This window comes from Gadus macrocephalus, chromosome 17 (assembly GCF_031168955.1).
Source record: "Gadus macrocephalus chromosome 17, ASM3116895v1".
In the NCBI taxonomy this organism is placed as follows: Eukaryota; Metazoa; Chordata; class Actinopteri; order Gadiformes; family Gadidae; genus Gadus; species Gadus macrocephalus.
Genome location: NC_082398.1, coordinates 1,478,880 through 1,495,136, shown reverse-complemented (window position 1 = coordinate 1,495,136; position 16,257 = coordinate 1,478,880). Strand labels below are relative to the sequence as shown.

Here is a 16,257-nt window from a genome sequence, read left to right as displayed (position 1 = left end):
AAATTGATTCGCCTAACACTCAAACCGACATTTCCTCCTGATGTTCCCCACTAGATGCCTTCTGTTTTTATTTTTTTAAATGATCACACTTTCTGTGGCTGAAACTTTGCACGTCCTCGGATTTTTAACAAAACATTAAAGAGGCAAAGTTTGATCCCACCTCCTTCCAACCAATCACGGAGCAGAGTGCGTGTGAGTCACAGGTCCTAGCCCGCGGGTTAACCCTCATGCTGCCGCCGACGTCCACGGCGGCGGAGGAGGGGCTCGGCGGGACTCACCCAGGGGCCGGTAGCAGGGCACCGTCACCAGGCAGCCCTCCTTGATGTGGGGCTTGGTGGTGGAGCTACACCCTCCGGCGTGGAGCCCCCGGTGGTCGATGCACAGCACCACCCGGTAGCGCAGGCCTGGCCGCACGTCACCGTGCACTGGGGAGGGGGGGGGGGGAGGAGGAGGGGGAGGGGGGAGGAGGGGGAGGAGGGGGAGGGGAGGAGGAGGGGGGGAGGGGGAGGAGGAGGAAGAGGAGGAGGAGGAGAGGAGGAGGAGGAGGAGGGGAGGGGAGAGGAGGAGGAGGTAGAGGAGGGGGTGGAGGAGGAAGAGGAGGGGGTGGAGGGGGAGGAGGAGGAGGAGGTGGAGGGGGGGAGGAGGGGGAGGAGGAGAGGAGGAGGGGGTGGAGGGGGAGGAGGAGAGGAGGGGTTGAAGGAGGAGGAGGAAGAGGGGGGTGGAGGAGGAGGAGGAGGAGGAGAGGAGGAGGAGGGGTGGAGGAGGATGAGGAGGAGAGATCAAACGTCATCGCTCCAGCCACACATTCAGGCCCATTCACATGCGCCTCGGATCAACACGCCCCATATCGCTCCCCCCCTCCCCCCTCCCTCCCCCTCCCCCCTCCCTCCCCCTCCCCCATCTGACATTCTGCGCATATTCCTGGAGATTGAAACGACACCGACGGGGAATGGCGATGAATGATGCAACTTTCATCGTTGTTTTAAACCCAAATAAACCCGCCCCCCCGGGGGCGTGCTTGCTGGGGCCCCGCCAAGACAAGCAGGGGAGGCCGGGGGGGGGGGGGGGGGGGAGGAATGTGGAATCTAAATATCATCCAGGGGTCCTCTTGGATTTGGTGGACCGCTGCCCGGGTTCCAAACACTAATGAGGACGACGGATACCTGGAGCTGATTGGCCGCCGCCACGGCCTCTGGCTGTGAGGGATCAGGCCCCCAGAGCGGCGTTCCGGTCGGGTTTTTAATTAAAGTTTTGTGTGTTTTGGACGACAGCGAGCCAGGCTAGGGACCGAGGTGGGTGGGGGGGGGGAACGGGAGGGGATGGGGGGGGTTAGCAATAGCATCGCTACCGGCCATCAGCAAAGGCAGCGCCGTGTTGAGGTATCAACACATGATCACCTTAGCGCTGAAGTCGAGTGTTTTGTTTGCAGTGAAAAGGGTGAGTGGACTTTCCAGGAGTCCGGTTCGGAGTTATCGCATCTTCCCTTGCAGACTCTCTTCCTCCACCGATAATAATTAGAAGATCATTAATCACCGAGTCCGTTCCACGGGGAGCCACGCCGGAGCCAGATCGACGTGTGGAAGCAACATCCTCGCGGCTCAGCCCGGCAGGCACTTATCCAGCTCACAAAAAACAACATTGTGTTTTTCTGGCTCGGAGGAGGATATTCTCCAGCCTCGAAACCTTCGCCGCGAGGTGTTGACGCATGAAACGGGATAGATGTACAGCCGCCTCTTCCAAACCATAATTACGCTGAATAAATCAATAGAGGCGCCCGGCGTGTTGCAACGCGCGCTCCGTCACGGTTACGCTCTGGCCGGTCGTTCCGGTTAGGAAACGGGCTCAGCTCTAAAAACATTCGGTTCATCGGCGGGGTCATCGTACCTCGACCGGGGGGGCTTACAGTACGGAGGCTTTGTTTTATCATATTTTAAGACGTGAACCGACACCAGTCTGACGGTTACTCCAGGATTGATAGTATCTGAACCCGAGAGGGAGGTCATTTTGTTTCCGAAAAGGTTCGGGTGGGGGGGGGGGGGGGGGGGGGGGGGGTGTTTGGCTCCGCGGCAACAGATGGAACTTGGGGGGGGGGGGCTCATACTTAGTCGGCTCATATTTTAAACCTGCACCTTTTCCTGTGCTTCGCAGGAAATTCATAACGACTGGAGCAGCATAAAGGACACGTGTCTGATCTGGGGGCCGCAGCGGGCTGTTTCTCCGCTCCTGGTGACAGGTAATCGACCGTGTCGTGTTTGCGCCGCCTGTGCTTTGGATTCCTCAAGCGACTGATTCGGTTGAACGCATGCGTACAGAACCCCGCCCACTGATTGGTCGAAAACATGTCTAAATAATGAAGACGCCCGTTTTCTACTCATTTCAGATCCCAGCCGTTCCCAATCCAAGATAAAATGTAATTTATCAATCCCAGATGAGAAGTGAAGGAACATAGATAGCACATAGTAAGTAGTCCGTAATAAATATTAACACCAAAATTTCAAATAATAGCGTCGATGCCACAATCAATTAAAAACCAAACGTTAACCGTTTACATTTGACTGGCATGAATTGTGCCAGTCAAATGCAACGTCCTTGCACTTAAAAATAGTATTTTCATTTACCATCTTATCTTAGCTATCTTTGTTGCATACGGGGAATGGGTTAACCTAGTGATGGTTAGTGCTTGGCACTTGGTTCTATGAACATCTTTACTGTCCCTGCAGCAATATGTTGCTGTTTCTCTTTCTTCTGATAAATGTATTTATTAAGTAAGTCGCTTTGGGTAAAAGCGTCTGCTGAACGCCATGAATGTGAATGTATATGCCCTTAATGTCATTCATCCGTAAACAAATGAAATGAATAAAAAAAAACAGTCATCGAAGAAAACAGTTAAAGCACACCTTCCCAGTGCTCCCAGTACAGAGGTCTTACCGGGGACCAGTCCTGGGCCAGCCAGGTGGGGCAGTGGAAGGCGTTGCAGGGCTGCATGACGGCGGCCTTGGGCACGTACAGGCACTTCCACTCCTCGGTCGCCGTGACGACGCCCTGGAGGTCCTCCTCCACGCAGGAGACCGCGCGGCTCTGAAGGCCCCCCCCGCACGAGGCCGAGCACGCCGTCCAGGGGCTGCTCTCCCACCTGGGGGGGGGAGGGACCATCGATCAGAGAGGGGGAGGAGGGGGAGACCATCGATCAGAGAGGGGGAGACCATCGATCAGAGAGGGGGAGGAGGGGGAGACCATCGATCAGAGAGGGGGAGGAGGGGGGGGACCATCGATCAGAGAGGGGGAGGAGGGGGAGACCATCGATCAGAGAGGGGGAGACCATCGATCAGAGAGGGGGAGGAGGGGAAGACCATCGATCAGAGAGGGGGAGGAGGGGAAGACCATCGATCAGAGAGGGGGAGGAGGGGGAGACCATCGATCGGAGAGGGGGAGGAGGGGGAGACCATCGATCAGAGAGGGGGGAGACCATCGATCAGAGAGGGGGAGGAGGGACCAGGGGGGTGAGACCATGGTTGGACCAGGGGGTGAGACCATGGATGGACCAGGGGGGTGAGACCATGGATGGACCAGGGGGGTGAGACCATGGATGGACCAGGGGGTGAGACCATGGAGGGACCAGGGGGTGAGACCATGGAGGGACCAGGGGGGTGAGACCATGGATGGACCAGGGGGCGAGACCATGGATGGACCAGGGGGCGAGACCATGGATGGACCAGGGGGTGAGACCATGGATGGACCAGGGGGTGAGACCATGGATGGACCAGGGGGTGAGACCATGGATGGACCAGGGGGTGAGACCATGGATGGACCAGGGGGTGAGACCATGGATGGACCAGGGGGTGAGACCATGGATGGACCAGGGGGTGAGACCATGGATGGACCAGGGGGTGAGACCATGGATGGACCAGGGGGTGAGACCACGGATGGACCAGGGGGTGAGACCACGGATGGACCAGGGGGTGAGACCACGGATGGACCAGGGGGTGAGACCACGGATGGACCAGGGGGTGAGACCATGGATGGACCAGGGGGTGAGACCATTGATGGACCAGGGGGTGAGACCATGGATGGACCAGGGGGTGAGACCATTGATGGACATGGGGGTGAGACCATGGATGGACCAGGGGGTGAGACCATGGATGGACCAGGGGGGGGTCGTTGGGTTTTGCTGGTGGAGGATGAGGGTGATTTCCTGATTGATTGCTTACTTGCTTCCATCTTAGTCCTTATATCCTTTATATCCTTTAATACAGTGGTTCAGTGGATGGCCTGACGTTAACGAGCAGGGGATTTTAGCTCAAGCATGCCCACATGTAGACAGCAGAGATTGGGGGTTTCAAACCTGCAACCTTTCGGCTGGGAGTCAAACCGACCCCTAATCACTGGATTACCCCCTGGCCCTCCATATTCTGCCTGCTTGATTGAGGTGCATTTAGGTGTGTGTGTGTGTGTGCGCGGGCGCGTGCGTGTGTGTGTAGTCCATACCGTGGGAGGGGATGGTAGAGGTCGTAGGGCATTATCTGCTTGTATCCGTCACTAAAAATCAGAAACATAAAATACACTCCTGAGAAAATTGCCGCTTAATCCTCAACCTAATCCTAATAGATTGTCCTCGTCCTTGGTTGGCTCGGAGTGGCCGGCGAGAATCACGACCGATATGACAGAGATCATTATAATGACCTGGAAACAGCCGACATTTTGGTATTTCTTGATGTACGCTTTCTTGTACACAGATTCTCCTTCAGATTTACATTTCAACCACTTGCCCATTTTCTTGATTTTCTATGTTGACAAACCTTCAATTAACCGTTAATTAACCTTGCTCAGGATGATTAAAAAACTGATTTTTATTTAATTTTATCGTATTCTGAGCACGCGTACCCCCATTTGAGAACCACTGGTGTAAAGTCTCACCAGGGCCTGTGGCGTCCCCCCTGTGTCCCACCTGTAGCTGCACGGGCCCCCACAGAGCCCCCCACAGCGCCCCCCCACAGCCCACCGACCTGGCCATGCAGGGGTCCATGTTGCACTCGCGCAGCTTGGGCTTGGGCTTGACGTTCTCGGGGTAGTAGTGGCAGTACTGGTCCACCACCACACGCTCGCTGCGGAGGTCGAAGCACTCGGCCGAGGTCAGCTGGTAGCCTGCACACAGCAGAGGGAGAGGATTCAGGGCCCGCCGTTCAGCAGCCTGCCAGTCCTCCAGACCCACATCTGGAAAGCTGTAGGGTCTGGGAACGAGTAACCAAAAGGGCCCGACTCGAGGGGCGGCGCCAAGCATGCATTTGAAAATATCCCTGCATGCAATTGGATAACACTACGACCAATCAGAAGAACACAAGGGGTGACGTATCCCGACCAGTGGAGCTAACCAATAGATAAGACTCTCGCCGCATCCAGTCGGTAAAACAGCAACGCTTTCGGCCCGCCTATATCAGATGCACCGATGTGATTGGTTAATGTTCTGTGCCGGGGGAATCGGGGAGTGGGTATGTTGCTCGTTCCCAGAGTGACTCGCTGAGGAAATTCAAATTGGGCTTTCGCGAGAACTCTGGATTTCCAGGGTAGCCCTTCAATAGGATGGCACACGTTCGAAACCCAACGCCCCACCAGGGGGCGATCTTCCTGTCATCACTTTAGAGCAGGGGTCACCAACACCGTGCCCGCGGGCACCAGGGCGCCCGCAAGGACCACATGAGGCGCCCGCAGGCCTGTTCTAAACATAGCACTACTCATTCTTGAACAACTCTTTCCCACCTTTTTTAAGTCATTGTTGATCATTATTGTGAGAAATCATTAACATGACTTAATTAATGAACATGTCTAACCCTGCTTTAGAGGGAGAATCGTTTTCCGGCAGGATAGACATGGCCAGCAATAACAGAGTTCAGTTGCGTTCTTTAGTGCAGGATGATTGGATGATTCATGTTTTTCATGTTTGATGATTCATGTCTTGTTTTTTTTCTTACTCTTTTCCTGTTCTTGCAGTTTCTGTTCTTTGTCGCAACCGTGTTTGAAATGTGTACGGCGCTTGGCCAGGCCTCCCCTTGCGAAAGACGTGTTTTGAATCTCAACGAGACCAGCTAAAACAAATGAGCGGGCTGAATGTCAGGACGGGACGGTTGAACTGGGAGCACTGGTGTGGCGGTCCGCCCGGCGCGCTCACCCCCGCCGCAGCTCACAGAGCAGGGGAAGAAGTCCGTCTCCCGCCAGCGGTGGACGATGGGCTGGTAGAAGATGTACTGGACCACGCTGTCCGCCGCCCCGCCGCCCGCGTCCTGGACCTGGGGGAGAGGGAGGACGGGGAGACCCGGTTACTGTTGCCCACGGTGACGCGAGATACCGCTTCCTGATTGGATGGGGAGGATTAATGAGTGCGACGTTGACTTTTTTAGACAGCAGTCTGAGAAAGTTAGATTTTTAAGTATCCAACCTGAAAAACAATCCCAGCCCCCCCCTTCAAGGTCTTCTCCGAAGCCACTCCCCCAAAACCCGTGATGAGCACGCTAGCTTCAGCAAAACGTCCGCCTTGCCTTGAGGTAACGAATAATCTAATAATTTCATCCGGGCCGAATTAAATTATTCTACAGTTTTATTAAAGACCTGACACATCTACAGATACTGATGTTTTTTTTGTCAGAGCATTTGGTTTATTAATTGTTGTCAGCATGTAAAGAGTATTTCAATAATTATGTACAAAAATGCTTCAGAAATGAATAGCCGACTCAAGCTTTAAACATCGTCCTATAATAGATTTTTTCTCCATCTTTAATCTGGATTTTTGTGACGATTTCAAGCACATATTTGTGCCGCAGTATAACATTAACAAACGTGCTTGCAAAGTTTACATACTTCAGTGAAGAATAAACTTGAAAGAAGGAACAAATATAATATCTTTATGAATAACAACCCACTGAGATCATTATTATCCTGAACCAAACCTGGAGTTTCAAAGGCTCCCACACAAATCAGTGATGTTGTTGAGTTTTCTTTCTATTTAAAGCTGAATCACGGGCAGAAACGTCGCCAACACACTAAAAGAAACCTCAGGCTGTCTGAATTTCTGCAACTAGAACAAAGCCGAGGAAATGAATGCAATTAAACTTCCCCTTTTTAATGCACTGTGTTATTATCATTATGCGGGCCAACGTCAGATCTAGGATAGTGAAAAGCTACTTGGCGACGTCCACGGTAAATCAACAGCCATCCCTCCCTCTCAGAGCTCACTGCAGAACAGATGAGAAGGAATTTGAGATGGCTGCGAGTAAGCGTCTCTCTGTTTGTTTTAAATCCATCTCTTGGCTCGGGGGACGCGCGCTGCCGGGCTAATTGTTCTGGGCCGAGGAGGAACGGGAATACACAGAAACAAAACCGCCGGAGAAACCATAAAGAGATGTGTCCAGTCATTCGCAGAGCGAGGAGGAGGCGGTTGGGTTTACGCTGAATTAAGAAGCAAACTGCTCTTCTCGTGCCACTGGGAGTGTTGGAACACCGCGTTGGCTTTGTCTGCGGACGAAAACAGGTTTGTATGCACCCCAAGTGCTTTTAAAATGGTGGATTTGTTGTTGTTGTTTTCTATCTGCGTTCCCTCGCTCTCCAAACCCTGGTTGCACCAGAATGCAAACGGTAAAAAGAATGGTCTGTTTAGTTTACCCTGACAAACCGGTAGCGATGCAATAACTACCCCCCCCCCCCCCCCTCACAACCACCTCGGTCCCTAGCGTGGCTCGCTGTCCTCCAAAACACACCAAAAAAATAGGGGCCAAGGGAAAATCAGAAAGTATTGAATACTGCTGAAATCTGTGCTCAACGGATTTTGTATACACGGCTTAGGAAATATTCCCCTTCTAGTCTCTCTCGTCCACCATGTTCTGGGGGAATGAGCGAGGATTATATATACCTACCCTCGAATGTATAAATCAAACACCAGCACTCTTCGTACCAATTCACTTGTTTACAGTGGAAAGAGGTTCCTGGCACACTTTTAAATAGGGCTTTCCATTCGCCTGGGCTTTTCCACTGCCGTGATATGAATTGGCCGTCTGCCTTGAAACAGATTAGAAAATTATGCACTTATTACTGCCTCTCAGATTTCTGTCTCCTGCATTCCTATTTATCGTGCTATCCTGACTTGCAGTTTTTTATTAGCATTTGCTAGCCCACGTAGGTTTGCTAGTGTTTACCTGCTGGCACTGGTGTGTGTGTGTGTGTGTGTGTGTGTGTGTGTGTGTGTGTGTGTGTGTGTGTGTGTGTGTGTGTGTGTGTGTGTGTGTGGTTCAGTCTGTGGAAAACAAATGTAAAGATGGTATGGAAAAGTCCAGGTAGGTGTTCAGAAAATAATTATTCTCCAATAATACCAATAAAAACATTCTTTGGTTTCCATATCAACCAACACAACGGAATTAGAATCTCATGGTTTGCATAACGTTGCGTTGAGGACATTGTAAACAAACTGGATGGTTAGCAGAAGAGGAAACAATTCAAACAAGTCACACAAGAGTCACACAAGGACAACATGCCTTCAAACAAACATGACACCGTTTCAAAACTGTGTGTGTGTGTGTGTGTGCGTGTATGCCTGCGTGCGGGCGTGCGCGTCTAATTGTGTACGTCTATTAACCACAATGATACCGCAAAACTATGCTGGGGAATGGACTCTGGGATTCTTTGCTGTTCATCATCAGGAGGCCATTGGAGAAACAACGGAGATGAACACGAGCTGAACCGATTTCAAAACGAGCTGGCGGGCAGAGGCCGTAGCCTTTGTCCCGGCTACTGTTTCCCTCTCAAAGCAAAGCAGGATGAGCAGGAAGGATCCACAGGTAGAGACAGGAAAAATAACAGACACGTGGAATCATGTGGTGTACAACGAAAATCGCGCAATAAAGTTAACATTCAATAAAGATCTACGCCAACGGTTGCCACCGTTCCAGCTCGCCTCTCCCCCCTCCTCTCCATCTGTGGCCAGGCGGTTAGGTCACACATCTATTCCGGGGGAGGAAAGCGTAGCCGGCAGAGACGTTAAATCGTTTAAATCCGAACGGACACACCGTTAAGCCAAAACCAACTACTCGCCTTGGAACCGAACGGGGGTAATGCTACCATTGTTTTCACTGCATGACACAATGCGCCGAAAATGCGGAACCCATTTCCAAGAGCTGAGCCGAGCGAGGCAGCCGTCCACGCTGGATGTAAACACAGCTTCAAGCTAGCTTCCAAACTCAAACAGGCTCACATTCAATCTCATCCCAAACCCTTTGTGACACGAGGGGACGGGGGGCTAGGGGTCCACTGAGGGGTCACGCAACAGGGGCCGATCACGTGGGCCTCGCAAAGATCGCGAAAAAACAACAGTTTTTTGCTCTTCACCAGGGAGTGAGCCACGAGAGAACGATGGCGTCATCCTGCATCTATCCAGGAGCGCGCACACGTTGGACTGTTTCAGGGGATCGGTTACACACAGAGGTAGCCAGTCCATCACTCCTGACCCGTTGCCAAAAAAGCAACAATCCGTCCACTAGAAAAAAAGCCATAAAGAAAAGCGAAGCAATACAGAAGGTGAGTTTGAATCCCGAGGAGCACCTCAGGTCGTTTTGAACCGCGGCTTTAGCAGCCGACCTCCAGCAAGACGAACGGCGATCTCAAAGGGCTCTTCAAGGGATCTTTAAGGGAGTTTATACAACCTATATGCAAAGTGACCTAAAAGGGAGTTTATACAATCTATAAGCATCTCCTGAGAGGCAGAGACCTCTCAGGAGATGACTGCACATAGATTGTATAAACTGCAGTGTGCATCGGCTGGCATGGAAACCCGGTCAGGTGACCTTTGGCCCTCACTTTGACCGTGAAGTCGGCCCCCAGGGGCCCAGCGATCCTCATGACGGCCTTGTCCGGGTGCTTCTGGTAGTCCAGGGTGGTGTTCTCCAGACGCTGCTGACCCGACGCCTCCAGGGAAAGCTCTCCTTTCACCCCTTGGAGCGTCTTGCTCTCGATGTCTGGAAGAAAAAGAAAAGGGTTTAGTATTTTGAAAAGAAACCTCAGACTTAAGAGGGCACTCGATAGGCGATCTCTCAGCGTTTGCGTTCGAGTTCGCTCGATCGATGAATCAAAGCTGGCCGGAAAATGATAAATGGACTGCATTTATATAGCGCATTTATCCAAAGTGCTTAACAATATTGCCCAACATTCAGTCATTCATGCGCAAGTTCCCACACTGACGGCGGAGTCAGCCACGCAGGGCGACGGCCAGCTGGTCAGGAGCAGAAAGGGTGAAGGGCCTCGCTCAGGGACACCTCGTCACTCAGCTAGGAGGAGCCGGGGATCGAACCGGCAACCTTCAGGTTCCCAGCCAACCCGCTCTACCTCCGGGGCTACTCCAAGCGTTGTACCCCGTTTTTGGGGATTCTAATTCAGCGTGGGCGACTTCAACGTTTGTCAGATTCTGGTTATTAAAGCTACAACACACTTCACCCATGCAGACGCCAACATCAGAGCTGAGCCAACAGATGGCTCTGGTTTAAGCCCCGGGCAACTGGGATCGGGGAAATATTTAATGAAAAATGTGGAGCGTGGGACAGGGAGGAGGGAGATGAAACATTTGTTATCGATTAGCTTGGAGAGGGGGTTGCCTGCCAACCCCTTGAAACAAGTGATACCTTTTTGGAATGTTTTCAGTTCAAACGTCTGTTGGGAGTCCGTGAAGAGAAGCTTTCCAGCAGCCTTGCCTCTCTTCTGTGCTTTAAACTGCTTTCTAAACTAATCAAGCAAACCTTGGTAAAAAGAGCGCTCTTACAAAAGAGTTTTGGCGTTTCTCGACGCCAAGCACGGAGTGAACAAAAGTCTAAGCAAGCGTAGTTATACTCTGAAGTGAACCAAGTCAAATCAAACTGTATTAGATCTAATTTGATTAGGATTAAAGCGGCAAAGTGCTTTACAGGCCCGCGATCAAAGTGTGCCTTGACAACACCCCTTAAGGCAATCCATGAAAACACAGCCTATTTCGGCATTTTCTGAACATTACCAATAAAGTCTCCAACTAGAAGCCATTTGAAGAAGGCCCTTTGGCGTGAAAATGCTGCAGGACGCACATTGAAAGCCTCTGTACAGAAGAGGCCAGGAACAAAACATCCCATGAATAGGGCGCAGAATGACTTTGGAATAAGATGGAGACACAGGGAGTCTTTCATATGAATAATGGCCTAAAGCACATAAAAGATTATATTCTAGTAGCTGATGGTGGTTATTGAAAGGGACATCGCGGAGGTCAACAGAGGCCAGAAAAAACATACACCATTAATAGGGGAGTAGAATGACTTTGGAGTAAGATAGAGACATGGTTTGTCTTTAATATGAATCAGAGCATTAATGAAACTAAAGTTGCATTCGGCAGGTTGAAGCCCAACAGGGAGTGGGTTAGTTGGAGGGTGACCTTTAGGTCAAGCCCACTGGGGAGGAAGCTAGAGAGCTGGGGTCTCTCCTAGATGAAAGAGGACCTCGAGGTTCTCAATGGAAGGATACCACGGACCTACCAAGACTTACACAAGCTATCCGGACCTTTGAGGACCAGTCTGACGTGGCGACTCCGGTAGGGGATGACCACCACCGTGTCCTCCGCTGGGGAGGAAGGGCAGAGAGGAGGTTAGAAGGAAGAGGAGGAGGAGGAGAGGCTTTCAAAGAGCGATGCAGAGTCAGGAATTTCAATGCAGGACCACATTTTAATAAGATAAATGTACTGGAACAAACAATGCATTAAACGATCGATATATGCCGACGAGTCGATCTTTGTGGGGCATTTTTGACGGTTCAATATTTGTATCGTCATTTAAACCAAACACAAATGCCAGGTGATGTTTCTCGTTCCTAACAAAGGAAATCTGCCTGTGTGCATTTTCCTTACTTTTTCCAGAGGCATGCTGGGACTTGTAGTGTCCGCGGACCAACCGGCAGGACGAACCGTCTCCGTTGCAAACGCCGCAGTTGTCCTCCTTGGCAGCGCTGCCCAGCTCATGATCACAGCCGACAATCTGAGAAGAAACGCCGCCGGGGGGTATTAATATTACACATATCCATGAAACCTCAAAAACTACACAAAGTAAAAGTTCACTGTGAACTCTATTCTCACACACCCAATCACGACCATCATGAATACACTCAACCCCCTACACTCATTCCAGCGGGACTAATTATCAAACTACAACTGCGGTCTGCAGATAAAACCGTAACCCTGCTGCGTCCTATTACACATTCCTTCTAGCCATCTTTATTTGATGGATGCGTTTCCCCGCTCGTTCTGTCTGTAAGACGACAGATCCGCTCTGTGGTTTTACAGCGAGGTACCGTGGTCATTTTAAGAGATCCTACAGCTGTCTTGCACACGCAACGCACTGGCATGCCGTTTCATTCAACAAGGCAAAGGAAGTGCATTGTAAACGATTCCCTGGCCTGTTGGTCACATCACCCGCGTTCTGGGAGCCTTCTCCTGCTCCTTAGGCATTCATTCACAGAGCAGATGGCTCGCTGTTCGCCCGGCGTCACTCACAGAACATTGGTTCTGTCGTTGATTCACTCCTCGCTCGGTGGGTTTCAACACGCGATCGCCGCCAGTTGTTTTAGTGATTAGTGTGTGTTTCAGTGGTGGGGAGTCAGTATGTAGATATGAAGATCTGAACGGAATGGGGGTTGAATACAGCGAGCAATCATTTTGGCAGGGACTTGTGTTTAATCGAGCATATATTTTTTGTTTTTTAAGAATAAAATGGAGTTGGAATGTGTCAGCGAAACCATAAAATGTTATGAAAGTAGAACAAATACGGCTGACTTTGCTGATTCCAAAGTAAACCATGGCAGATGATTGAATTTTCTTCTGCGTCAAACTAATTTGAATCTTGTAACCTTAAAGACAATGTGCCAGATTTTCATATACTGATAATAACGATGAAGAAAATACATAAATATTGAATAACATGAAAAATATATGCTTTATCACCATGTTTTGTTTCATGCCTTAATCTGACCTCCGAACCCTTACCCTTAAGTAAGTGTAAAGGTAAGGGTTCGGAGGTGAGATTAGGGCACTCTATACATCGACAATTGGAAGTTTAAATTGTTGAGAGGCACGAGAGGCGAGATCACCGGGCCTAGTTCAAATGACTCTGTACACAATTGGCTGCCTGCCGTCGCTTCCCTGTCGTCATCGTGTTAAACCAGCCAATAGCGCGCAAAGGGGGAAAAGCCAGCTTTGTGATTTGCTACCGTAAAAACATATCAAAACTAAAATTAAATGTATCCCCCTTCACACCCACCTGGCAGGCGCCGCTGATGCACATGTCCAGGGACTCGGTGTAGCAGCGCGTCCCGTCCAGCACCTTGGGGGCCAGCTCCACCAGCAGCCCGGACCCCTGGGCCAGGCACTTCAGGGCGCAGGGGTTGTCAGGGTCGTTGTCCACGGGCAGCCACTCGTGGTACTGGCCCTGGTAGCGCACGTCCGCGTGCGCCGAGCACTGCTGCGCCCGGAAGTCTGCGGCCTCTGGAGGGCAGTCCTGCAGCAGGGCATTATGGGAAATGTAGTCCCTCAAAATAAATATACAAATTAAGGAAATTCGGCGGGTAATCCGCGATCCACATAACAAATACATCACTTTTACAATACAAAGTTCAGAGATATCTTTACCCTGAACTTTACGATATCTTTTACTTGGTGAACTTGACGTTCACTGGTGACCTCTCCATCTCACTTTCCGAACGTTCCATTCACCAGGTTTGAAATCTCAGTTTGCCTTCTCCCCATATCCGAAGATAAACTGAGACGCAATGAAGCCCTCTGAGCCTCGATACATAAAGATGAGCTTGAACTGAACTCACCACGTTACTGCATGTACGATATTTGATATTCTGCCCTTCACAGGTCCTGTGAGAGAAAAAGGGGAAGAGAGAGAGAGAGAGGAAACGAGAAAGAGGGTGAACTCGCCGTCAGGGTGACCGATAAAACAAACAACCACCGAACATCTGTCATACAGGGGTGGACTGAAAGCAGCTGCACTGCGTTGTTGCTCCCACACACTAGAAACATCCCATTCTCTCTCCTGTTAAGAATGAACGACCGGTAGCTGACTTGAATGCAATGGGAACCCACAAACATAGGGTCCGTATGTGGTCCCCATCTGAAAGGGCCTTTAAAAGACTTTCTGTTGCATGTCCACCAACTCATTCACAGCAATTTGTTACCATATTCATCAGTGTTATAAATGAGATACGAGACACAGAATTGTTTGTGAGTGGTCGCGTAGAAGGACCACAATGCATTGAAAGGATTGTCGGTATCTGTTAAACAGCTTCTAGTTGTTAGTAGTATAATTAGGGTAGACATTCTACAGTGTCTGCATCTAAATGACAGTTAGGGGGATGTGTCTCCGCTTTGATGTGGCCGGGACGACAAACCGTCCCCAGTGTGTGTGGTGGACCAGACTTGAAAGCCGAAGACACCCCTTCCTTTGAGAAACTTAAGAGAACTTCCACTGTCACCAGCACTTAGCCAGTGCCGAAAACTGAATACGATGCAACACTGCAGGCGCAGGCGAAACACAAACAGATTCAGCGAGTAATCCCAGAGATTCGGGCAGACTTACAGAGCAAAGTGGCAATTTTGTTCTCGCATGTGACTCATTTAAAAAGGTCTCCACTGCCAAGTTAAACACAAGGCTTTAACGCACATACGCAAACGAGCGTCAGGGTAGCAGGGAAACAGCTCCCGAAGAAAACTATACAGGAAAATGGAATGAACAAAGGAAAGTGCCCTGGGACAAAAAACAGGGGGGAGCAAAAGACGACTAAAGGCCTCCTGGTTTGACCACATCAAAGGAACGAACATACTTGTATACGAATGCATATGTAATCATTTAGTCGCCAAACACTGAGCTTGGCATGCTAGGTTTGAAACGGTATGCCACTTCAAATGGCATGCAAAAACATAGACTCATTTCCTCAGAACATCCTAAAGCTTTAAGCTCAGCTTCTCTGCACGACTCGTTGAACGGTTTGCTTTCAACTTTGTGTATACTGTATCGACTGTTGTGCTTGTCTTGTCAAACTTCTGTACTTATGTTTATTATATAAAGGCACAACTTATTTTATTCACTACTTTCTTCCTTAAAATAACAACCAATAAGCTACCTTTGAGAAGACTCCTTTCAGAGTGCGTCCTAGACCACCCCTCTGCTCTGATGAAACCCGAGGTCTCTGCGAACAGCCAAAGCCCCAAAAGCAGAACCTACAGGATTTATAAGGGAGCTCTAAAACCCTGTGGTCACTCTGCAGGGTTACCGGTACAGGGTTTACACGCTACCACAGCCCATGAGCAGGACTTAGGGAAGAATGTACCACACACACACATACACATGTATACACACACACACACACACACACACACACACACACACACACACACACACACACACACACACACACACACACACACACACACACACACACACACACACACACACACACACACGGCGATCTCGAGTCATAACCAGCCCTAAATGTCGTGCCAGGCTAAAAGGTAATTGGCTAATCCGTAGCCATAGAGAATTGCCCCGTTAATTGCCTTCAAGGGGGCAGGGGCATAAACAAAGCGGTGGCGTGCCCACGGTCTCGTACCAAACCACCGCACACGTTCACTGAGGCTTTCCTTCAGGGCAGCAAACTTTAATACGCTGCACTAACACATCATTATCGGTAAAAAAAAGAAGAAGAGTATTATCGTAGTAAAAGCTAGTCTTAGCTACGATATTACAGGAGCTTTTCTACGCTAGCATGTCAGGATCAGTGCGCGGCATATTCATGTTACTTTTAACCCTTATCTACCTTTCCTTACCTCCTCCCTCCTAACTCCAAAGTCCAGGTCTAGACCACCTCCACCGTGAGTCGCTGTGATAAAAGCGTCCGCTAAGTGACCTGAATGTACCTCAGAGGACTGCTCGCTCGGTTCCCCAGTCACACTAAAGTGACTTTCTTGATCAAACCCTGAGGCCCGAACGTTCCCGCAGCCGTCTTCCCTGCCGTAGTCGGACAAAGGCAGAGCCCCCTTAACGAGAGCCCTTCAACCCAGCGCTGAATCAATTAAACCCACATGACATAATACCCCCGTAGGCCTGCTCTTTCTCTTATTAATAAAAACCATGCCATTCGTTTCCCCCGCCTCCACACACAATCCATGTGTCCACACTTCCCCCCCCCCCCCCCCCTCCGCCACTCTGTTGTCTG

The 16,257-nt window shown here is 50.4% G+C and overlaps 1 protein-coding gene across 1 annotated transcript in view; it reads right to left on the bottom strand.

Moving 5' to 3' along the window:
• LOC132445708 (ADAMTS-like protein 1) overlaps positions 1-16,257 on the bottom strand; it is a 35,695-nt gene that overhangs the window by 17,244 nt on the left and 2,194 nt on the right. The window contains 11 exon segments of the mRNA XM_060035823.1: positions 229-407; positions 410-425; positions 2,929-3,133; positions 4,486-4,536; positions 5,004-5,142; positions 6,164-6,281; positions 9,835-9,992; positions 11,536-11,610; positions 11,894-12,020; positions 13,299-13,535; positions 13,858-13,958. Of these exon segments, the coding sequence (XP_059891806.1) occupies positions 229-407; positions 410-425; positions 2,929-3,133; positions 4,486-4,536; positions 5,004-5,142; positions 6,164-6,281; positions 9,835-9,992; positions 11,536-11,610; positions 11,894-12,020; positions 13,299-13,535; positions 13,858-13,958 (1,406 nt within the window).